The 23,985-nt window shown below is 47.1% G+C and overlaps 1 protein-coding gene across 10 annotated transcripts in view; it reads right to left on the bottom strand.

The window, feature by feature from the left end:
* Positions 1 to 23,985, bottom strand: part of Ilf3 (interleukin enhancer binding factor 3) — a 41,126-nt gene that overhangs the window by 14,754 nt on the left and 2,387 nt on the right. For 8 of the 10 annotated variants that reach the window (XM_042693656.1, XM_042693661.1, XM_042693663.1 and 5 more), the window contains exons 2-5: positions 4,261 to 4,356; positions 3,188 to 3,223; positions 2,537 to 2,766; positions 2,249 to 2,426 (exon numbers count right to left, since the gene is read on the bottom strand). In XM_042693656.1, coding sequence (XP_042549590.1) covers positions 2,249 to 2,426; positions 2,537 to 2,766; positions 3,188 to 3,223; positions 4,261 to 4,263 — 447 coding nt within the window. In that variant the 5' untranslated portion in view covers positions 4,264 to 4,356. Of the gene's footprint in view, positions 1 to 2,248; positions 2,427 to 2,536; positions 2,782 to 3,187; positions 3,224 to 4,260; positions 4,357 to 23,985 lie in introns of all 10 variants that reach the window. The other 2 variants (XM_042693659.1, XM_042693660.1) reach the window with 2 other exon arrangements.

Here is a 23,985-nt window from a genome sequence, read left to right as displayed (position 1 = left end):
ATGATTTTACAATAGTTCTTCCTATAAAAACCTTTATCATTCTTGAAGTACACTACAGGACTAGGGAGGCTGAGTAAGGAAGATCATGAATTTGAGGCCAGCCTGGTCAACATAGCAACTTCACAGAAAAACTAAACTACATAGCCTTGAAAAACTAAGGGCTGGAGATGCAACTCAGTGGTAGGTAGCATGCCCAGCACCACAAAAAAGAATAATTTTAAGTAGAATGCCTCTGGCTCATGCATGCAATCCTAGCTACTCAGGACAGCACCAAGGCCCTGAGTTCAAGCCCCAGGACCAGAGGGGGGGAGGGGGGAAGAATCATTTATAACAAATTGCTTTCCCTAATATATTTTACAAACAATGGTAAAAATGAAATTACCACTAAAAAAAAAAAGTATTTTAATGCCAGGCACCAGTGGCTCACACCTGTAATCCTAGCTACTCAAGAGGCTGAGATCTGAGGATCATGATTCAAAACCAGCCCAGGCAGGAAAGTCCACGAGACTCTTATCTCCAATAAACCACTCAGAAAACCTGAAGTGGGGGCTAGGAAGATGGCTCAGTGGTAGAGCGCTTGCCTTGCAAGTATGAGGCCCTGGGTTCGATTCCTCAGCACCACATAAGAAAAAAGCCAGAAGCGGCGCTGTGGCTCAAGTAGTAGAGCGCTAGCCTTGAGCTGAAGAGCTGAGGGACAGCGCCCAGGCCCAGAGTTCAGGCCCCACGACCAGACCAAAAAAAAGAAAACCTGAAGTGGCGCTGTGACTCAAGTGGTAGAGAGTTAGCCTTGAGCTGAAGAGCTGAGGGACAGCCTTCCTGCCCAGAGTTCAAGCCCCATGACCGACAAAAAGAAAAAAGGATTTTTAGTGCATCTATTTGTAGCATTTTAGACATTTCTAGCATAATACACTTGCTCCCAGGCCCAATTCTTATCACATGTGATGAAATGTATGTTTACAGGTGAAAGTTTTTCTTAGGAACGGGAAAAAACAGGAGACATGAGCCAGACTCCAATTGATCAGATTGAACACAGACTGTAAACGTGTACATAGTACACGCACTGTAAATGCAGAAAAGTAACAATGACAATGCAATTCTAATGACTAATGTAAGCTAAGAAAAAGGGGGGTGTGGGGGGGGACCACAGTACTTCTGGCCTAGAGTCTAGTATAGGAAATGCTCAATTAATGTCACAGACCATTGCCTTTATAACTAAAATAGATGGCTCCCCTCCGTATTAGGGCCTGGGCACTGTCCCTGAGCCTCTTTTGCTCAAGGCTAGAACTCTCACTTGAGCCAGAGTGCCACCTCTGGATTTTTATGTGTATATGGTACCGAGAAATCAAACCCAGGGTTTCATGCATGCTAGATAAGCACTCTACCACAAAGCCACATTCCCAGCCCAAAAAAAGTAGGGGCTGGTAAGTTACTCAGTGGTAGAGTGCTTGCCTCGCATGCATGAGGCCCTGGGTTTGATTCCTTAGCACCACATAAACAGCAGAAAGCCGGAAGTGGTGCTGTGGCTCAAGTGGGAGGGCTCTAGCCTTGAACTAAAGAGCTGAGGAACAGTGCCCAGACCAACCAAAAAACAAAAGTATTTCTGGTGCCAGGTGCCAATAGCTCATGCTTATAATCCTAGCTACTCAGGAGGTTTAGATCTGAGGATCACAGTTTGAAGCCAGCCCAGGCAGGAAAGTCTGTGAAACTCTCATCTCCAATACACCTCCCAGAAAAAGGTGTAAGTGGCACTGTGGTTCACGTGGCAGAGTGCTAGCCTTGAACATGAAGAAGCTCAAGGACAGCACCCAGGCCTTGAATTCAAGCCTCAGGATTGGCAAAAATAAATAAATAAAAATTGATTAAATTTTTTTTTTTTAATTCTGTATTTGCCCAAGTCTGGCTCTCAGAAACGTCATTTTCATTCCTTCCTTCTTTCCACATCCACTGCAGCATGGACATTCTACCCCCCAGCAAAACAGCCTCGATGCTGTGCACGATGGCGTACAGCGGGCGCAGGACCTCACTAGCTGCCAGTGTCTGGGCACCACCCTAGTAGCCAGCAGGTGAGTTACCACCAACGCTGTGGCTCTGTGGCATATGCCTGCTACCTGTGAGAAAGGTGCAGGCACGAGAAGTGCAAAGGCGGACACGATACCCAACACGGGCTAGTTTCCATCCTCTGCCCCGGGTCCTCCACCAGCCCACCGCTGCCCTCAGCCCCGAGTCTGTTAGTTGTGGTCACACTCACAGCGAGCTGGATGGCCAGGTTGTCTGCTACCTTGTCCAGGAGGGCAGTTGTAGGCTTCTCCTTACAGAGCAGTACCAGCTCCAGATCCAAGTCTCCCTTTAGCAGAAGGCCCTTGGCCACCAGACCAACCCGCATCACACCCCGGAGGGTCCTGGTCATGTGTTCTGCTTTCTGTTCCCTGAGGGACGATGAGAGTCTGGTTCAGTAGGGACAGGTGTAGCCGGAACCCAGAAAGGCTACAGCTTCTCAGGAAACTCCATGCTGAGCCCTGGCCTGGCTAGCACTTACCCAGCCCCTTCTTTGTTCTCATCGTCCGGAGCTGTGTCCATGTTGTCAGACTCGGCGGGCTCGCCGCTGCCCTTCTCCTGCTCATCGATCCAGTCAGACACCGCTTTGAGCGCCCGCTCAGTATGGGACACCATGTTCTGCACTGCCTCCAGCTCCTCTTGTGTCGGATAAACCGAAGAATGCTTTGCCATTACATGGCGATCGTCATTCACAAAAATTCGCATTGGACGCTGGAAATGCGAAAACTATACTAAAAATGATGCAAAGAGAGCAAGCAACCCACCACTTAGCATTTAAGCTCCAAATGATGCACCGCCATTCACATAAGACTGTATCTGTATGAGTGCCAACTGAAGGAGACTCAGAAGATGACACCAAATTCAGCTGCTCTCTCCAGGGAGTGGGAGAAACAGAATATCTGATAGATTTCCCTCATTTCCATACTACAGTAGTCCCCTTTATCCATGGGAGTACAAGCCAAGATCCCCAATGGACACTTGCAGACAATACTGAACCCAGGAAAGCCTGTTTTTCCTCTACATACATTGTAGGGTTCAATTTGTCACTTCAGCACATAGAGCAATGCTAACAATACTGTAATAAAAGCTATGTGAATGTGGGTTTTCTCTCAAAATAATGTGTTGTACTCACCCTTCTTCTCCTCGTGATGAAGTGATGATACAAGGCCTACGTGATGAGATGAAGTGAGGTGAATGACGCAGGCATGGTGAGGGCGTGCAATTTAAAATTTAGGAATTGTCTACTGCTGGAATTTAACTCTGGCAAACCGCGGAGGACCGCAGGTAACTTAAACCCCGCTGGCCATGGAAACACAGATATTATGGTAGATATTACTTTATAGTTCAAGAAGCCTAACAGGCCTTGCCTGTCGCTCACAACTGTCATCCTAGCTACTCAGGAGGCTCAGCTCTGAGGGTCCTGGTTCAAAGCCAGCCCGGGCAGAAAAGTTTGTGAGACTCGTATCTCCAATGAACCAGCAGAAAACCAAAGTGGAGCTGTGGCTCAAAGTGGTAGAGCACTAACTTTAAGCAGAAAAGCTCAGGGGACAGGGCCTAGGCCCTGAATTCAAGCCCCACAACTGACCAAAAAAAAAAAAAAAGAGCAGCCAGGTGCCTGTGGCTCACGCCTGTAATCCTAGCTATTCAGGAGGCTGAGATCTGAGGATCCCAGTTCAAAGCCAGCCTGGGCAGGAAAGTCCGTGAGACTCTTATCTCCAATAAACCACTAGAAAACCGGAAGTGGCGCTGTGGCTCAAGGGGTAGAGCACTTGCCTTGAGCTGAAGAGCGCAAGGACAGCACCCAAGCCCAGAGTTCAAGTCCCACCACCAACAAAAACAAAACAAAACAAAAACCCTAGGGCCGGATGCTGGTGGCTCACACCTGTAATCCTACTATTCAGGAGGCTGAGATCTGAGGATCACAGTTCAAAGCCAGCCAGGGAAGTAAAATCCATGAGACTCTTATCTCCAATAAAACCACTAGAAAACCAGAAGTGGCGCTGTGGCTCAAGGGGTAGAGCACTTGCCTTGAGCTTAAGACCTAAGGGACAGTGCCCAGGCCCAGAGTTCAAACCCCATGGCCGAAAAAAAAAAAAAAAATCCTAGTAGGAAATGATAGTAGAATCAAACTCTTCGGGGAAATGCTACAAACATCTTTGTACATAAATGAAGAAATATCTGTAATCAAAGAAAAATTGTTCTTACCATTTTTGCTTCTCTTTCTGTAGTGTCCGGAAATCACTTTTGCTTATCTTTTCAAATTGTGACAGATTTCCTTGGTGTTATCAATACTTCAACTATCTATAAGACCAGAAAATCTTTTTAGTCTCAAATATTTCAAAATGCATGAAACATCAGCAGCTGTGGGCGCTGCCGGGTGCTGGCAGGGAGGCCGCCACAGTGCTCCCTCCACATGAAGGGCATGCTCACCCAGCAGGGCACACCTCCATGTCCAAGTAACTAATCACAACTTCCTTAAATGAAAACATCTGCTCTGCAAAAGCCAGGTATGAATCTAGGCCTAGACTCAGAAAATCTTTACTTTCTCTTCTAATATCTTTCACCATTTCTTCATATATACCCACAATTTACCTCGCCAGTGCTCAGATCAAACGCAGGAAGCTCCAAGCGGTAAAACACCTGCTTTAATTAGTGGTACAACACGTGCTTTAAAATGTGTGTCAGGCATGGCTCACGCCTGTAAACCTAACTACTCAAGAGGCTGAGATCTGAGAATCCCAGTTCAAAGCCAGCCCAGGGAGGAAAGTCCATGAGACTCTTAGGTCCAATAAAGGACTAGAAAACCGGAAGTGGCGCTGTGGCTCAAGTGGTAGAGCACTCACCATGAGCTGAAGAGCACAAGGACAGCGCCCAAGCCCAGAGTTCAAGCCCCATGACTGATTAAAAAAAAAAAAAAAGTGTCAGCCCTGGTTCCATTCCTAACTCCAAATAAAACACAGCAAAATGAAATGCAAAACAAATATATTAACCAGTTTCCCAAAAACAAGCTATAGATACTTAGATTATTTGTCAAAATCTTGGTACTTGGAGGCCAGAGGAATTGCTAGCAAGCAGAAGTATGGCTCAAGTGATAAGACCATCAAGCAAATGTGAGACTGAGTTCAAACTCAAGTACCGGCTGGGCGCCGGTGGCTCACACCTGTAATCCTAGCTGCTTGGGAGGCTAAGATCTGAGGATCATGATTCAAAGCCAGCCAGTCCAGGAAAGCCAGTGAGACTCTTTTTTTTTTTTTTTGGGGGGGGGGGGGGTCCAGTTGTGGGGCCTGAACTCTGGGCCTGGGCACTGTCCCTCAGCTCTTCAGCTCAAGGCTAGCGCTCTACCACTTGAGCCACAGTGCCACATCCAGCTTTTTTTCTTTTTGCTTATGTGGTGCTGAGTAATCAAACCCAGGGCCTCATTCATGCAAGGCAAGTGCTCTACCACTGAGCCACCTTCCTAGCCCTCCCCCCCTTTTTTTTGGGGGGGGGTCTGGTCATGGGGCCTGAACTCTGGGCCTGGGCACTATCCCTCAGCTCTTCAGCTCAAGACTAGCGCTCTACTACTTGAGCCACAGCGCCACGTCCAGCTTTTTTCTTTTTGCTTATGTGGTGCTGAGGAATCGAACCCAGGGCCTCATGCATGCAAGGCAAGCACTCTACCACTGAGCCACCCCCAGTGAGACTCTTATCTCCATTGAACCACCAGAAAACCAGAAATGGCACTATGGCTCAAGTGGTAGAGCACTAGTCTTGAGCTGAAGACCTGATGGATAACGCCCAGGCCCCAGGGTTCAAGCCCCATGACCAACACCAACAACAACAACAAAAAAGGTGTGGGGGGAAATGTGAGTGGGGAAAAGAAAAAAAATGAAAAAAAAAAAAAAAAAGGTGCTTGTAGCACATGGTAGTGCACAACTATAAATCCCAGAATTATGGACGCTAAGATAGAAGGACCCTGAAGTTTGATAGCCAGACAGATCTTGTGTCTCAATCAAAACAAAAAAATAATCTTGGGGGCTGGGAAGGTGGCTCAGTGGTAGAGTGCTTGCTTCGCATGCATGAGGCCCTGGGTTTGATTCCTCAGCACCACATAAGTAGAAAAAGCCAGAAGTGGTGCTGTGGCTCAAGTGATAAGCGCTCACCTTGAGCTGAAGAGGGACAGCGCCCAGGCTTAGAGTTCAGTCCCCACGACTGACCAAAAAATAAATACATTAATAAATAATTAATAATCTTGGTCTCTGAGTCTTGAGGCGTAAGCAGCCATAAGAGACGAAGGTCCCAAAAGGGCTTCTGTAGAAAGGCAAGAGGCTCTTGACAAATATGACAAGATGTGACACCATCAACAACTGGGTAAACTTCAGGGTGGCTGAGATGCTGAAAAGTATAATCCAAGTCTTCAGGACAAAGGAGCCAAAAATTACAATTCTGCTCTCTAAATAATATGCTGACCACAACCTACTCAATTCCCACTCAGTACCAACAGTCTGGCCATACTGAAATCTTCCTAATTAGTCCACAACGTAGGCCATCTACCTTAATATGCACCTCAAGAATCTGCCTTCCTTCCCACAATCGTACCTGGTGAGCCCCTTTCCCTTCCATCTACATTACTCACAAGCAACCTGGAGGCTCAAACCTGGGAAGGAATGAGTTCTGAGGACAAATTCTACCACAGCTACTCAACACTGTAACTTCCCATAGTGCTTCAAGAACTAGAATTGCACATTTCTAAGTTCTAAGTTAAACCTAACTTCTAAGAAGCCAGGCAATAGGAGGTAGTAAGGAAGGAGAATGAGAAGGGGCGCTTGGTAGAGGAAGAGCACAGGGTGGGATAGATAAGAGATCACTCACGCTGAGACTGTGTGGGAGCTACCATACAGACACGAAACTGTTCAGCCACTACTTGTGTGGTGGGAACGGCTCCCGTAGAGTTCCCTGTGCTGTGCTACCCTCTGCAGGAGACCACAGAAACAAAACAGGTTGCTGTCAAGCAGGTAGCACAAACCCCATGGGCCCTCCAATGTGGCAACAACTTCCATTCTGACAAGGTCTACATCACCAGGCTGCTGACAGCTCAACTCCAGTGCGCTGCATGTCCACGCGCAGGCTGCATTAAGGAATTTTCCTTAGGGCAGGATGGTAAGTAAATGATGCTGAGTTGTGTCTCAAGAAGGCCTTTTGTTATGTGTGCCTGAACTGGGACTTGAACTCAAGGCCTCTCTCTCTCACTTGGTTTTTTCACTAAGGGCTAATGCTTTACCAGTTGAGCCATACCCTCCATTTCTGGGTTTTTTTTTTTTGTCAGTCTTGGGGCTTGAACTCTGGGCCTGGGTGGCTGTCACTCAACTCTTCAGCTCAAGGTGAGCGCTCTACCACTTAAGCCACAGCACCACTTCTGGTTTTCTGGTAGCTTATTAAAGAGTTTCACCACTTTTACTGCCTGGGCTGGCTTTGAACCACAATCCACAGATCTCAGCCTCCTGAGTAGCTAGGATAACAAGCATGTGCCACTGGTGCCCAGCCATTTCTGGTTTTTTACTGGTTAAATGGAAGCTAGAATCTCAAGGACTTTCTTGCCCTGGCTGGACTTTCTTTCCTGGGCTGGATTCAAACTGCAAACATTGGCCTCCTCGGTAGCCAGGGTTACAGGTGAGCCATCAGCTCACCAGCTTTGAGGAGGTCTTTTCTTTTCTTTTCTTTTTGGGTCCGGTCCTGGGGCCTGAACTCTGGGCCTGGGCGCTGTCCCTCAGCTCTTCAGCTCAAGGCTAGCACTCTACCACTTGAGCCACACCGCCACTTCTGGCTTTTTTCTTTTTTGCTTATGTGGTGCTGAGGAATCGAACCCAGGGCCTCAGGCATGCAAGGCAAGCGCTCTACCACTGAGCCATCTTCCCAGCCCCAGGTCTTTTCTTTTTTAACTTTTTTTTTTTTTGGTCGGTCGTGGGGCCTGAACTCTGGGCCTGGGGGCTGTCCCTCAGCTCTTCAGCTCAAGGCTAGCGCTCTACCACTTGAGCCACAGCACCACTTCTGGCTTTTTCTGCTTATGTGGGGCTGAAGAATCGAACCCAGGGCCTCATGCATACAAGGTAAGCACTCTACCACTGAACCATCTTCCCAGCCCAGACGAGGTCTTTTCTATCAGCTTGACACAACCTATGCAAGAGCCTATAAAGTGTTCATAGCTGTTGAGGCTGGGAGATGGGTAGACCAAGGTTTATTAATGCGTGTTTGAAAAGTTCCATGACAGCCTTCCCTCCCCTCCCTCATATGTCATAAATTTAAGCCAAAGCTCAGAAAACCACCCACAGCCAAGGACAGGAAATACTGCCGAGCTAAATGTGGGAGAAGTCAGCTGTGCTTGACTGTCACCTCAAGTCTTTATTATCTTTGTAGTGATCCCATCAATCTGCTTCTGCTTACAAGTGTATTTTACTCCAAGTTTTTGTGTGTGTGTGCCGACCCTGAGGCTTGAACTCTGTCCCTGATCATTTGTACTCAAGGTTACAGCTCTACCACTTGAGCCACAGCTCAGCTTCCAGCTATTTGGTGATTAAATGGACTAGAGATGAGTCTCACCGACTTCTCTGCCCGGGCTGACTTCGAACTGCAATTCCTCAGATCTGTGTCCTAGTAGCTAGGATTGCAGGCCTGAGTCACTGGCGCCCAGCCTACTCAACAAGTATTTATCACATACATCCTTATTTCTTCCATGCCAGGCACTGAGCTCCATGCTGGGAATGCCAGGCGAGGCAGATAAGTCCCTTGTTTCTGGAGACTTGGTCACATGGCACGTCCTTCAAGAAGAAATGCTTCCCCTCGAAACCCTCGAAGGAGCCAGAAGCCTGAGCCAGCGCTCAGGACACGCGTCCACCTCAGTCAACCTGGCTCCACCGCAATACAAACAGCCAGCCTCGGCAGCAAGGCTCCAGGTGGCTAAGACCTTTCTTTACATTGGAGGATGACAGATAGTCTAAAACTCTCTCCTGAAGAAGCAGTTGACTGGGTCCCTGAAGCAGTAACTCCATCAGGTGGGCCTGGGCACTCAGCGCAGAGGCAGCTGCCTTCTACAGGCTCTGCTGAGAAAACTGCAAACCAAAATGAACCCTGCTTCCAGTTATACAAACTTCTAGAACAGGCAAAAAATAATCATGAAGCCGGGCACTGATGGCTCACGCCTGTCATCCTACCTACTCAAGAGGCTGAGATCTGAGGATCATGGTTCAAAGCCACCCCAGGCAGGAAAGCCCAATAAGACTCTTATCACCAATGAGCCACTTGAAAACGGGAAGTGGCGCTGTGGCTCAAGTGGTACATCGCCTGCCTTGATCTGAAGAGGTCAGGGTTCAAGCCCCAGACTAACCAAAAAAAAAAAAAAGTAATTACTGAACAGGAAAACTTCAGGACAGCGATCAAACACAGTGGCAGGGATCATCTGAGAAGTGCCCAACAGGCTATCTATGGAGCAGATTCAGTGTCATCAGTTTCAAAACTTGCTGGCATGGACCAAGTCTGTGTGTCACTTCAAATACAAAGAGAACCACAGCCAGGTATGATGGTACACACACCTGTGATAGAATTCCAGCCTGTAATCTCCACTCCCCATAAGGTAAAGAACATGATGGATTTCAGGCAACCTTAGGCGCACACACAGCAAGATCCTGTCTCCACCAGCCAACCAAAAGGATGAACAGAGCCTAGAGATGACAGCTAATCTGTACAACATAGGTACAGTTAAATGTCAGCGGTACAACTGAGGCTATGTTTACAGGAACATGGTAAAATGGTATCACTTGTTTCCTAAATTCTAACATTTCCATAAAAGTGTTACAAAGCATATTTAACATAGATTCAGAGCTGGGCGAAGGTGGCTCAGGCCAGGAATCCCAGCTACTCAGGAGGCTGAGATCTGAGGATCACGATCAAAGCCAGTTATGGCAGAAAAGTGTGTAAGACTTATGTCTCCATTTAGCTGGCAAAAAAGCCAGAAGCAGGAGCTGGGAATGTGGCTTAGCTGTAGAGTGCCTGCCAAGCATGCATGAAGCCCTGGGTTCCATTCCTCATTACCAAATAAACAGAAAAGGCTGGAAGTGGCACTGTGGCTCAAGTAGTTGAGTGCTAGCCTTGAGCACAGAGAAGCTCAAGGAAGTGCCCAGGGCCTGAGTTCAAGCTCCAGGATCACCCCCCCCCAAAAAAAAAAAGCCAGAAGCAGAGCTGTGGTTCAAATGGTAAAGTGCTATCCTTGAACACAAAAGCTCAAGGACAGCATCTAAGTCTTGAGTTCAAGCCATAGGATAGTCATGGGGAGAAAAAAATTTTGCTATAGTGCACTCTTGTTTAAATTAGGTGCAGTCAACAAGTTACAGAGGGAGAGAATCAGCAGGATGGGAGAGGGTGAGTTTGAGTGAATCTGGCTTAAATATTTTATATGCATATATGAAAATAGAACGATAACACCTGCTGAAACTTTTTTTTTTTGGGTCGGTCGTGGGGCTTGAATCTGGGCCTGGGCGCTGTCCCTGGGCGCTTCAGCTCAAGGCGAGCACTCTACCACTTGAGCCACAGCGCCACTTCCGGTTTTCTAGTGGTTTTATTGGAGATAAGAGTCTCACGGTCTTTGCTTCCCGGGCTGGCTTTGAACCGAGATCCTTGGATCTCAGCCTCCTGAGTAGCTAGGATGACAGGCATGAGCCACCAGTGCCCGGCTACCTGCTGAAACTTTTAAGGGGAGAAGTGACAGAAGGACTGAGGGTGATGGGGTACATTGTATGTACAAATGGAAACGCCACAATCCATTAAACTATGCTAATAAAAAACCACATAAGCAGATAAAGCCACAAGTGGTATAGTGGCTCAAGTGGTAGAGCGCTAGCCTTGAGCTGAAGAGCTGAGGGACAGTGCCCCGGCCCAGAGTTCAGGCCCTACAACTGGCAAAAAAAAAATCTTAAAAAGCAGGCCCAAGGGGGCTGGGAAGGTGGCTCAGTGGTAGAACGCTCGCCTTGCATACCTGAGGCCCTGGGTTCGATTCCTTAGCACCACATAAGCAAAATGAAAAAAGCCGGAAGTGGTGCTGTGGCTCAAGTGGTAGAGCTCTCGTCCTTGCGCTGAAGAGCTGAGGGACAGCACCCAGGCCCAGAGTTCAGGCCCCACAACCGGACCCCCCCCCCCCCGCCCAAAAAAAAAAAAAAAAAAAAAAAAAAAGCAGGCCCAAGGCTAGGAAGGTGGCTCAGTGGTAGAGTGCTTGCCTCACATGCATGAGGTCCTGGGTTCAATTCCTCAGCACCACATAAGCAGAAAAAAGCTGCAAATGGCGCTGTGGCTCAAGTGAGAGCGCTCGGCCAGGCCCAGAGTTCAGGCCCCAGAACCAACCAAAAAAAAAAAAAAAGCAGGCCCAGGTTGTTCATGCCTCGCTCAAAGTGGTAGAGTGCCAGCCTTGAGCAACAAGCTCAGGGACAGGACACCACTATCCGGTGCAAGAATCCTAACTGCACTATCTACCATGCAGAGGATAGAGGAACCATAGAAAACCTGTGAGAAAGCCAGCGCTGGTGGCTCACGCCTGTAATCCTAGCTACTCAGGAGGCTGAGATCTGAGGATCAAGGTTCAAAGCCAGCCCGGGCAGGAAAGTCCATGAGACTCATCTCCAATAAAGGACTAGAAAATGGGAAGTGGCGCTGTGGCTCAAGTGGTAGAGCCCTTGCCTTGAGCTGAAGAGCTGAGGGACAGCACCCAGGCCCAGAGTTCAAGCCCCACGACAGACCAAAAGAAAAAAGAAAAAAGAAAAAAAAAACCTGTGAGACTCACAGGGTCAAAATATCATGCCACCAAACACATGCCCTCACCCCCAGTGAAAGAGTACACACATTTCAGTCTACCACACTCACTGGGAAGAGCAACACGGGCTTACCTTGGCAAGAGCAGGCAAGCTGTCTTTGTTCTCTTCTGACGGGTAGGCCACCCTAGAAACTGATGTGATTCAGTGGACTCCCATGGGGCTGACGGACCTGCCTCCAGTCCCCTCATCCCAGACCCACTTCCATCAGACCAGGTCAGGGGACAATGTCCCCCGCTTCCCTGGAATGGCGAGCCTTTTAACTGCCGAGGGCCATTTGGATACTAATAACATCATTAGTGGGCTATATAAAATTATCAGTTCAGGCAGCCAGCCACCAAGAAGCACAAGTCTGTTCCATCATGTACCAAGTGATTTCACCAGGCCTTAGAGAGCCCACAGGCCAGACGTTCCTCACCACTGAGGCAAATGGAGAAAAAGGAAGCCAGGCACTAGTAGCTCATGTCTGTAATTCTAGCTACTCAAGAGATAGACACCTGAGAGATCAGTGTGACGCCAGCTCAGGCAGACAAATCCATGATGGTAGTGGGGGGGTGGGAGGGAGGCGCATACACACGTGCACTGCTCCTAAAGCTTGAACTCAAAGCCTGGATGCTGTCCCTCAGCTTTTTTGCTCAATGGTGGCACTCTAACACTTGAGTCATAGCTCTACTTCTGGTCTTTTGGTGATTAACTGGAGATAAGAGTCTCAGGGCCTTTCCTGCCTGGACTAGCTTTGAACCATGATATTAAATCTCAGCTTCCTGAGTAGTTAGGATTATAGGCATGACCATGGGGGCCCAGCTATGTCCCTGAGCATCTTCCCTGGCTTCGGCGCTGTCCCTCAGCTCTTCAGCTCAAGGTTAGCGCTCTACCACTTGAGCCACAGCACCACTTCCGATTTTCTGGTGGTTCATTGGAGATAGAGTTTCAGGGGCTTTCCTGCCCAGGCTGTCTTTAAACTGCTATCCTCAGATCTCAGTCTCCTAAGTAGCTAGGGTTACAGGCGTGAGCCACGGGTGCCTGGCAATCCCTGAACTTTTTTCACTCAAGGATAGCACTACCACTTGAACCACAATTTCACTTTCTGCTGTTTGTAGGTAAACTGGAGATAAGGGTCTCATAAGACTTTTTCTGATCAAGCTGTCTTTGAACCTTGATCCTTAGATCTCAACCCCCTTAGTAGCTAGGATTACAGGGGGGTGTGAGTGGAGGTGTGGCTCAAGTGGTAGAGCCTTGAGTAAAAAAAGCCCACCGAGGGGCTGGGAAGGTGGCTCAGTGGTAGAGCGCTTGCCTTGCATGCATGAGGCCCTGGGTTCAATTCCTCAGCACCACATAAGCCAAAAAAAAAAAGCCGGAAGTGGTGCTGTGGCTCAAGTGGTACAGCGCTAGCCTTGAGATGAAGAGCTGAGGGACAGCGCCCAGGCCCAGAGTTCAGGCCCCACGACTGGACCTCCCCCCCCCCAAAAAAAAGCCCACCGAGAGTACAAGGCCCTGAATTCAAGCCCCAGCATCTGCACCAAAAAAATAAAATAAAAACAAGGCTGAAGGTGTACTTTCAGCTCAAGTGGCAAAGCACCAACTAACCAAGCAGGCCCGAAGCATTGGCCACAGTGAGAATTATTAATTATCTCAACTAAAACCACTGTTTAAAATCTGGAGCTATTCTGTCTTTGCGAGACAATAAGACCAGCCTCATGTGTATCCACGTGAGCTCAGATCTGCCATCCACCCCCAGCTTTGAACATCAACCAGGCAGTCTATCTCGCAAACTGACTAGGAGTCTTCACAGGTGAGCCGAAACCTTTCCAAGAGAATTTTACAGAATAACAGCGAGAAGCTGAGAAGCCCACGGAACCCACGCTACTCAGAACCCTCCACTATTTTCCTGCAACCATGCCCTTTGCACAATAGCTGCTCCTGTGACCTCCATTGTGACTCAAACCTGGGCACCAGCAGGACAGCCGCTGTGCACAGAAACTCGAGGCAGAATTTTAAACATGCCTTCTTTGTGCTTTGGGATGTTCAAATACGTCAGGATCAGATCTCACTATTTTGTTCCTGAAACCAATCCACCTACAGCAGGAGGCAGAGTTAAGGTTTATGCCATAAACCCTTATATGCCTGTGCTTTCTTTTTTTTTTTTTTGTCGGTCGTGGGGGCTTGAACTCTGGGCCTGGGCGCTGTCCCTCAGCTCTTCAGCTCAAGGTGAGCGCTCTACCACTGAGCTACAGTGCCACTTCCGGTTTTCTGGTGGTTTATTGGAGATAGGAGTCTCATGGTCTCTCCTGCCCAGGCTGGCTTTGAACTGCGATCCTCAGATCTCAGCCTCCTGAGTAGCTAGGATTACAGGCGTGAGCCACCAGCGCCCGGCTTGCCTGTGCTTTCTTGACCTCTCTCTAATTATGAGAAGGTCATGGCACTTGCTGCTGGAAAAAAGATGACCTAGTTCCCCGAGTTCAAGCCCCAGGACCAGTGAGCACCTGAGTATGCATATGTGTGCACACACCACAGTGTAATTACGAGAATGAATTGTCCTGAGTGGATGTCCACCTTACAAGCTAAAATACAGGCTCCTAAATTGACACTCAAGCCAGATCCTGGGCTGTGAAGTGAAATGATATATCCCCTACTTTGGAACTTTCATAGATTTACATCACACTGTAAAAAAACTCTAACAAAGCAAGTCAGGAAGTGTCAGGTGATTACTGATGCCACTCTGAGAAATTTAAAATTCCAATACAAATGAGAGGTCTAAATCAAGTGTTCCTACTTTCTGGACTACAATTTACATTTCTACAGAGAAATGTCAAAGTTAGGAATCAGGATTCTGCAGAGTGTCAATGGCTCATGCCTGTTTAATCTTAGCTACTCAAAAGGCTGAGATTTGGGATCACAGTTGGATGCCAGCCGCCAAAAAGCTGGAAACAGAGCCGTGGTTCAAGTGTTAGAGCACCAGCCTTGAGAAAAAAAGCTAAGAGACAGTACTTAAGGACTGAGTTCAAGACCCAATAATGTCACCAAAAGGATTTTAACAAGAATTTTCATTGAAAAGACTGTCACCTTTACGTGTTTTTTTTTTCTTCTATTTTTGAAGTTAAAATATTCTTTCTCAGCCAGGAGCCAGTGGCTCACACCAGTAATCCTAGCTACTCAGGAGGCTGAGATCTGAGGATGATGGTTCAAAGCCAGCCCAGGCAATAAAGTCCATGAGACTCTTATCTCCAATAAACCACCAGAAAACCAGAAGTGCACTGTGGCTCAAGTGGTAGAGCACTAGTCTTGAGCTAGTACGGCCAGGCCCAGAGTTCAAGCCCCACAACCCACAAAAAAAAAAAAAAAAAAAAACTTTCTCAGTCAGTCATGGTAATGCACACATGCTATGTCAGCACTGGGGAGGCTAACACAGAATAATTCTCAGGGCAGTATGGACTTTGTTATAAAGCAAGAACAAGGCCTGGGCTGGGAAGTTGCTCATCAGTAGAGCGCTTGCCTCTCATGCATGAGCCCCTGGTTCGATTCCTCAGCACCACATAAACAGAAAAGGCTGGAAGTGGCGCTGTGGCTCAAATGGTAGAGGGCTAGCCTTGAGCTGAAGAGCTCAGGGACAGCGCCCAGGCCTAGAGTTCAAGCCCTATGACTGACCAAAAAAAAAGAACAAGGCCAAGGCCAAGACAAGGCCAAGTACGCCGGTTCAGGACTACGATTTGAGCTACTCAAGAGATAGAGTTCCAGGCCAGAATAATAAAAAGCTATCAAGATGCCTATCTTATCCACCTCTGGCTGTGGTAGTGTGCAGTTATCATCCCAACCCAAGGGTAAACTTGAATGGGAGGACTGAGGTCCAGGTCAGCTAGGCAAAAACTAGAACCCCTCACCTAAAAGTAACTAAAGCCAAAGGGCTTAGGACATGGTGGAAAGCATGTCTAGTAAGTGGTAGGCCCTAAGCCCATTTCCCATCTCCCCTGCCCTCCACACATACATATACAAAACACACACACACATACTCCCCCCACCCCCCGCCCCCACAGACTAGGGATATAAAATTCAGTGGTAGAGCACTTGCCTAGCATGCACAAGGCCCTTGATTCAATCAGCACAAGAGGGAAAAATCCACTCACAAAAAGATGGTATATGATAATTAAATAAGTTTTCCTTGGGACTGGGAAGGTGGCTCAGTGGTAGAGTGCTTGCCTTACATGCACGAGGCCCTGGGTTCAATTCCAGCACCACATAAGCAGAAAAATCTGAAAGTGGCGCCATGGCTCAAAGTAGAGCACTCACCTTGAGCTGAAGAGCTGAGGGACAGCACCCAGGCCCAGAGTTCAGGCCCCACAACCAGGAAAAAAATAAAGAAGTTTTCAGGGCTGGGAAGGTGGCTGAGTGGTAGAGCACTTGCCTTGCATGCATGAGGCCCTGGGTTCGATTCCTCAGCACCACATAAGCAAAAAGAAAAAAAAGGCCAGAAGTGGCACTGTGGCTCAAATGGTAGAGCGCTAGTCTTGAGCTGAAGAGCTGAGGGACAGCGCCCAGGCCCAGAGTTCAGGCCCCACGATCGGTCCCTCCAGAAAAAAAGAAAAAAAAGTTTTCGTTCGCAAGATAAAAGCAGATAAAAGTGTGCACCAGTGGTTCATGCTTGTAATCCTAACTACCAGGAGGCTGAAATCTGAGGATCACGGTTCAAAGCCAGCCCGAGTCCGTGAGACTCTTATCTCCAATTAAGCACTAGAAAACCGTAAGTGGTGCTGTGGCTCAAGCAGTAGAGCGCTTGCCGTGAGCTGAAGAGCACAGGGATAGTGCCCAAGCCCAGAGTTCAAGCCCCACGACCAACAACAACAACAACAACAAAATTGGGGCCCAGTGGCTCACGCCTATAATCCTACCTACTCAGGAGGCTGAATCTGAAGATCTCATTTCAAAGCCAGCCCAGGCAGGAAAGTCCATGAGACTATTCTCTCCAATTAACCACTCAGAAAACCAGAAGTGGCACTGTGGCTCAAGTGGTAGAACACTTGCTTTGAGCTGAAGAGCTGAGGGACAGCTCCTAGGCCTAGGGTTCAAGTCCCACCACCAACAAAAAACAAAACAAAAAAAGTAAGACTAAGTATCAAACAAGAACTGGAGACAAAGCTCAAATGGTAGAGCATACCCATAAGGCTTTGGTTTCAATTCCAAAATAGAATAAAATATAAAATAAGATAAATCAATAGCCAAGCACGAGTGGCCCACTCCTCTAGTATTAGCTACTCAAGAGGCTGATATGTGAGGACTGAAACACAAAGAAAGCAGGAGCAGAAAGTCTGTGAGACTCTTACTTCCAAGTAAACACCAGAAAACCACAAGTGACACCGTGGCTCAAGTGGTAGAGTGCTAGCCTTGAGCCTGAGAAAATCAGGGACAGCTGAGTCCAGGCTGAGTTCAAGCCCCAAGACCAGCAAAAAATTAAAAACAAAACAACAAAAATATCAGCTACATAATTGTACATAGGAAGAATTAAATGGGACAACTTGGGAGACTGTGGGTATGGCTCTGCAGCACAATATGCAATTCACACGAGGTAACAGATTTGATTCCCAGCAAGTGAAGAACCAGAGACCAATGACTCATACTTATAATCCTAGCTACGGGAACGTAACAGGAACGAGGAGGAGGTTCAAAGTCAGCTCAGGCAAAAAAGTCCATGAGATTTTATTTTCAATTCACCAGCAAAAAAGTTGGACTAGAGGTATAGCTCAAGTGGTAGAGTGCCAGCTATAAGCCAAAAAGCCAAAGGAGACAGGGAGGCTCTGAGTTCAAGCCCCAATAGCAAAACAACAAATAAACAAGCTGGGGTGACACTGTCCAAAAAGAAATGTACTCTTTACCTATTTATGTAATTGTAATTCTTTTGTACATCACCTTCATAATAATAAAAAAATTACCTTAAAAATTACACATAAAGAATTGAAACTAGGGGCTGGGAAGGTGGCTCAGTGGTGAGCACTTGCCTTGCATGCCTGAGGCCCTGGGTTCGATTCCTCAGCACCACATAAGCAAAAAGAAAAAAGCCGGAAGTGGTGCTGTGGCTCAAGGGGTAGAGCCCTAGCCTTGAGCTGAAGAGCTGAGGGACAGCACCCAGGCCCAGAGTTCAGGCCCACGACCAGACCCAAAAAAAAAAAAAAAAGCAGGACTCCTGTAATCCTAGCTACGTAGGAGACTGTGATGTGAGGACGAAGTTCCAAGACACCCTGGGTAGGAAAGTCCATGAGACCAGCACAAAACTTAAAACTAAGAACCAAAAACTAAAAACTGTGAATGTAGCTAAATAAAGGACAAGGTCCTACATTCCATCCCCAGCACCAGAGGGTGATGGGATGAAGACAGGACATGGACCAACACAACAGGAGACAGGACAGGGTTTGCTATATGGCTTAGACTGGTGCCAAACAACTGGCTTATTCCATAGTCTTACCTCTGTGTGTGTGTGTATGATTTATTCAGTCTTACCTGTTAGATGCACACGCACATGTGAGCACGCACCTGTACGCGCACACACACACACACACACACGCACACACACAGCCCATCCTGAGGCTTGAGATCAGAGCCTGGGTACTGACTGCCCTGAGCTTCTGTAAGGCCGCACTCTCTACTTGAGCCACAGCTTCACTTCCAGCTTTTAGTGGTTAATGAGAGGTAAGTCACATTTTTGCTAGAGCCAGCTTCAAACTGTGATCCTTAGCTCTCAGGCTCCTGAGTAGCTAAAATTATAGGCTCGGGCCACTAGCACTCAGCCTTTTGAATAACCTGAAATTAACTGGGATTATAGATGACTGCCATAGGACTAAATAAAACTCTTCTACATGCAGTTGTAAGAAAATAAGAGATCCACTATATACTTTTAGTTCATTGGTAACATCCTGAAAAGCTACACATTATCCAAATCACAGTACAGGTACGTACACACACACACACACACACACACACACACACACACACACACTTCTTCCTTCCTATCCAAATCACAGTACAGGTACGTACACACACACACACACACACACACACACACACACACACACACACACACTTCTTCCTTCCTATCCTTGCTTTAGTCACAACACCTTCTAACCCCCTGCCTCCCGAGCCCTGCTAACCATCAATCCAACCACCATGTATACTTGTCACTTCAAGAATGTCAGAGAAGCTGGGCACCAGTAGCTCACGCCTGTAATCCTAGCTACTCAGGAGGCTGAGATATGAGGATCAGGGTTCAAAGCCAGCCCGGCCAGGAAAGTCCTAGGTTCAATTCCTCAGCACCACATAAGCAGAAAAAACCAGAAGTGGTGCTGTGGCTTAGTGGTAGAGCACTTGCCTTGAGCTGAAGAGCTGAGGCACAGTGCCCAGGATCAGAGTTCAGGCCCCATGACTGACAAAAAAAAAGTCAGAGGGCTCCACAAAGCTTGGAAAAGTGCATGAAGGATTGGGTTAGATTCCCAGCACTGGGGGAAGTCTTTATGAAATGTTATTGTAGCTGGGTACCTGTGGCTCAAGCCTGTCATCCTAGCTACTCAGGAAGCTGAGTTGTGATTCAAAGCCAGCCCAAGCAGGAAAGTCTATGAATGGGGTCAGTCTTGAGGACTGAACTCTGGGCCTGGGCGCTGTCCCTCAGCTCTTCAGCTCAAGGCTAGCACTTGACCACTTGAGCCACAGCCACAGAGCCACTCCTGGTTTTCAAGTGGTTAATTGGAGATAAGAGTCTCAGGGACTTTCCTACTCCAGCTGACTTTGAGCAGTGATCCTCAGATCTCAGCCTCCTGAGTAGCTACGATTACAGGCACCCAGTCAGACACCTTTTTGCCCTGTTCTTTTCACTATGCTTGTCCAGGTTGGCTTCAAATTCATGGGCTCAATGGCTCCTCCTGGAGTAGCAGAGACCACAGGCTCTAGTGACTTAGACTTTATTTATTTGGAAGAGTGTGGGGTTGGGGAGGGGGAAGGGAAGCGGTAGTAATGGTATTTGAACTTACTAGGCTGGTTATCTACCACTTGAGCCACAGGTCCAGCCCTACTTTTATTTTTTTTCTGGGTCAGTCATGGGGCTTGAATTCAAGGAATGGGTGTTGACCATGATTTTATGTTCAAGGCTAAAGCTCTACCACTTTGAGCCACAATTCCACTTTCAATTCTCAGGTATCTAATTGTAGACAAGAATCCCACGGACTTTCCTACCTGGGCTGGTTTTAAACCACAATCCCCAGATCTCAGCCCTCCTGAGTGGCTAGGATTACAGCTGTACACTACCAGCACCCAGTGGTTTACATAATTTTTAAATGAATTATGAATGCACAGTTAAGGATCAGCCTGCATAAAACCTAAATGTACCAATGAAAAGCAAACCTAACCAGTAACATTTTATTCTCTACAACTACACAGATTAATGGAAAATAGTCTGACATCAAGGAACACAAAAGCAGGGCTAGAAATGTGCCTTAGTGGTAGCCTAGCATGCATGAAGCCCTGGGCTCAATTTCTTAGTACCACACACACAGAAAAAGCCAGAAGTGGGGCTTTGGCTCAAGTGGTAGAGTACAAGCCTTGAGCAAAACAAGCTCAGGAACAGTGCCCAGGCCCTAAGTTCACACCAGTACTGGCGTGGGGGGAGAGGGGAGGACCACAAAAGTGAGTGGCCTAGAAGCTGGTGACTACCCAAATACCACCTTACCCTGAGGCTTGAACCACAACCCACATGAAAACAAATACAAGTGTTTGACACGTTCAAGAAAAATTGTGGGTGCTGGGAAGGTGGCTCAGTGGTAGAGCGCTTGGCTTGCATGTCTGAGGCCCTGGGTTCGATTCCTCAGCACCACATAAGCAAAAAGAAAAAAGCCAGAAGTGGCGCTGTGGCTCAAGTGGTAGAGCGCTAGCCTTGAGCTGAAGAGCTGAGGGACAGCGCCCAGGCCCAGAGTTCAGACCCCACAACCAGACCCAAAAAAAAAAAAAAGAAAAGAAAAATTGTGGGGCTGGGAAGTTGGCTCAGTGGTAAAGCGCTTGCCTTGCATGCCTGAGGCCCTGGGTTAGATTCCTCAGCACCACATAAGCAAAAAGAAAAAAGCCGGAAGTGGCGCTGTGGCTCAAGTGGTAGAGGGCTAACCTTGAGCTGAAGAGCTGAGGGACAGCGCCCAGGCCCAGAGTTTAGGCCCCGCGACCGGACCCAAAAAAAAAAAAAAGAAAGAAAAATTGTGGACCTCACAATGCCAGAGAACTACTTTTCATTAATCATCTAAAATTATTAATCTAGAAGCTTGGTGCTGGTGGCTCACACCTGTCATCCATCCTAGCTACTTACGAGGCTGAGATCTAAGAATTGTGGTTCAAAGCCAGCTTGAGATTTCAACTCCATGAGACTCTTATCTCCAATGAACCACCAGAAAACCAGAAGTGGGACTGAGGTTCAAATGGTAGAGAGCTCAAGTGGTAGAGCTGAAGAGCTCAGGGACAGCACCCAGGCCAGAGTTCAGGCCCCAAGATCAAAAAAGAAATAATAATAATCTAGAGTAAATTTACACACTTTAATGAAAGACTATACATTCAACTTTGTAACTAAATGATTCCTGGTGATCTGTATGCCCACAGGAAAACAGCCTTTCCATAATAAATATATTTTTTTCTTCTGCAAAGAGTAACATTTTAAGGGCTCAGAGTAGGGGAGTACTTGATGCACACCTAGGTTCCAACCCTAAAACAAAAACAAACAAAAACACAGGTGTGGCTGTATTTTCAGTGTCTTCATTAAATAGACATTTAAGGAGAAGCAAAAACGAACAAAGTTCAACTACATATCACTCATAGGACATTAAAAAACATCAGGTACTACAAGTGTCTGACTTGTAATGGTTACTTACAACGGGATCATCTATAATGTGTTGTTGTTGTTATTGTTTTTAAATCTCACAAGTTATAACAAATCTTAACTATTATTAGCAATTAAAAAAAATCATACTAGGCTGCCAGTGGCATCGCTCAAGTGGTTTAGCCCTTTACTAGCAAGTATGAAGCCCTGAATTCAAACTCCCATAACCCAGCCATGGAGGTGGAGGGTCAAGCTTGTAATGGCTACTCAGAAGACACAGATCTGAGGAACTCAGTTCCAAGACAGCTGGGGCAGCAAAGTCTGAGAGACTCAAATTAACCACTAAAAGGCCAGAAGTGGAGCTATGGCTCAAGCGGTAGAGTGCTAGCTAGACTTGTACAAAAAAGCCCAAGCTCTGAGTTCAAGCCCCAGGGCCAGAACAAAAAAAAAGTGGGTCTGGCTGGGAAGGTGGCTCAGTGGTAGAGTGCTTGCCTTGCATGCATGAGGCCCTGGGTTCGATTCTTCAGCACCACATAAGCAGAAAAAGCCAGAAGTGGCACTGTGGCTCAAGTGGTAGAGCACTAGCCTTGAACAGCTGAGGGACAGCGCCCAGGCCCAGAGTTCAGGCCCCACAACCGACAAAAAATAAAATAAAATAAAAATAAAGTAAAATAAATATATCAGTCTACTGACAAGGCTCCCTTTCACCAGTAAAGTTTTCCTTATCTTCACTACCATTTCACAATGACTTACCCTGAATACCGGAGCAGACAGGCAACCTAACTGTTTCGGATACAACCACCCAGTGCTGTACCAGAAGCTGAATGAAGTCAACCTCATCCCTCCAGGGCTCCCAACGTCCTTCCTACTTCAGTATAGGACTCCCATCAAAGCATTCCCAATTCTAATTCCAAACCAGTAGAAACAGTAATCAATCATTCCTACCTAGGTGTTTGCTATGATAAAATTAACACCAATCTATGGAGCCTAGAAAATCCTATTCCCTTCCTTTCACTTCCCAGATTCGCTCAAAGACTCACTGCACTTGCTTTTCAGGAGGCTGAGATCTGAGGATTGTGGTTCAAAGTCAGCCTAGGAAAGAACGTATGTGAGACCCTGGTCTCCAATTAACCACCAAAAAAAAAAGCCAGAAGTGAAGCTGTGGTTCAATTGGTAGAAGGCTAGCCTTGAGCACAAAAGTTTAGGGACATACTCAAGCCCTGAGTTCAAGACCCGGTAGTAAGACACACATACACAAAAATTCACTCAAGAAGCCGGGCCCAGAGTTCAAGCCCCACGACCGACAAAAAAAAAAAAATAATAATTCACTCAAGATTCACCAAGCAAGAAGGTAACAGTGCTCCATAGGAAATGTACTCATTACCTTACTCATATAACTGTAACCTTCTATACAGTATTTTTACAATAAAAAACATATTTAAAAAAAAAACTCACTAAGCAGCCAGGCACCAGTGGCTCACACCTGTAATCTTAGCTACTCAGGAGGAGAGATCTGAGGATTGCAGTTCAAAGCCAACCGGAGAAGGAAAGTCCATGAGACTCTTACCTCCAATTAACTACCAGAAAACTGGAAGTGCTGCTGTGGCTCAAGTTGTAGAGCGCTAGCCTTGAGCTGAAAAGCTGAGGGAGAGCACCCAGGCCTAGAAATGAAGCCCCACGACAGACACAGACACACAAGATCCACCAAGCATGGTGGCACAGGTTTATAACCCTCAGCACTGGGGAGGCTGAGGCAAGAGAATCTCCAGCTTGAGGTCAGCTTAGCAAGACCCTGTCTCAAAAAGTAAACCAATGAAAACATAGCAAGTTGGAGAGACACGCGTGCTTATAATTAACACTAGGTGACACTAACCATCTCTCAAAACTGTGCAAGGTGAAATAACTTGCTGACCAGTAGGAATAGCTCTGAATGTATATAGAGATATGAATAAAACATGGCAAAGTTAAAAAAAAAAAAAAACTTGACAAAATCTAGCAGGATGCCAGGAGCTGGTGGCTCATGCCCGTAATCCTAGCTATTCAGGATACTGAGATCTGAGGATTGTGGTTCAAAGCAAGCCCTGGCAGGAAAGTCCATGAGACTCTCTCTTATCTCCAATTAACCACTAAAAAGCTAGAAGTGGATCTGTAGCTCACGTGATAGAGCTAGCACTGAGCAAGAGTTCAGGGGCAGCATCCAGGCCTGGAGTTCAAGCTCCACGACTGGCAAAAAAAAAAAAAAAAACAAGTTAGAGGGAACTGCCTCAGCCC

Source organism: Dipodomys spectabilis, unplaced genomic scaffold, assembly GCF_019054845.1.
Source record: "Dipodomys spectabilis isolate Male_0828 unplaced genomic scaffold, ASM1905484v1 ptg000173l, whole genome shotgun sequence".
Taxonomy (NCBI): Eukaryota; Metazoa; Chordata; class Mammalia; order Rodentia; family Heteromyidae; genus Dipodomys; species Dipodomys spectabilis.
Note: the sequence above shows the minus strand (reverse complement) of the source record. Positions and strands in the feature narration are given on the sequence as shown.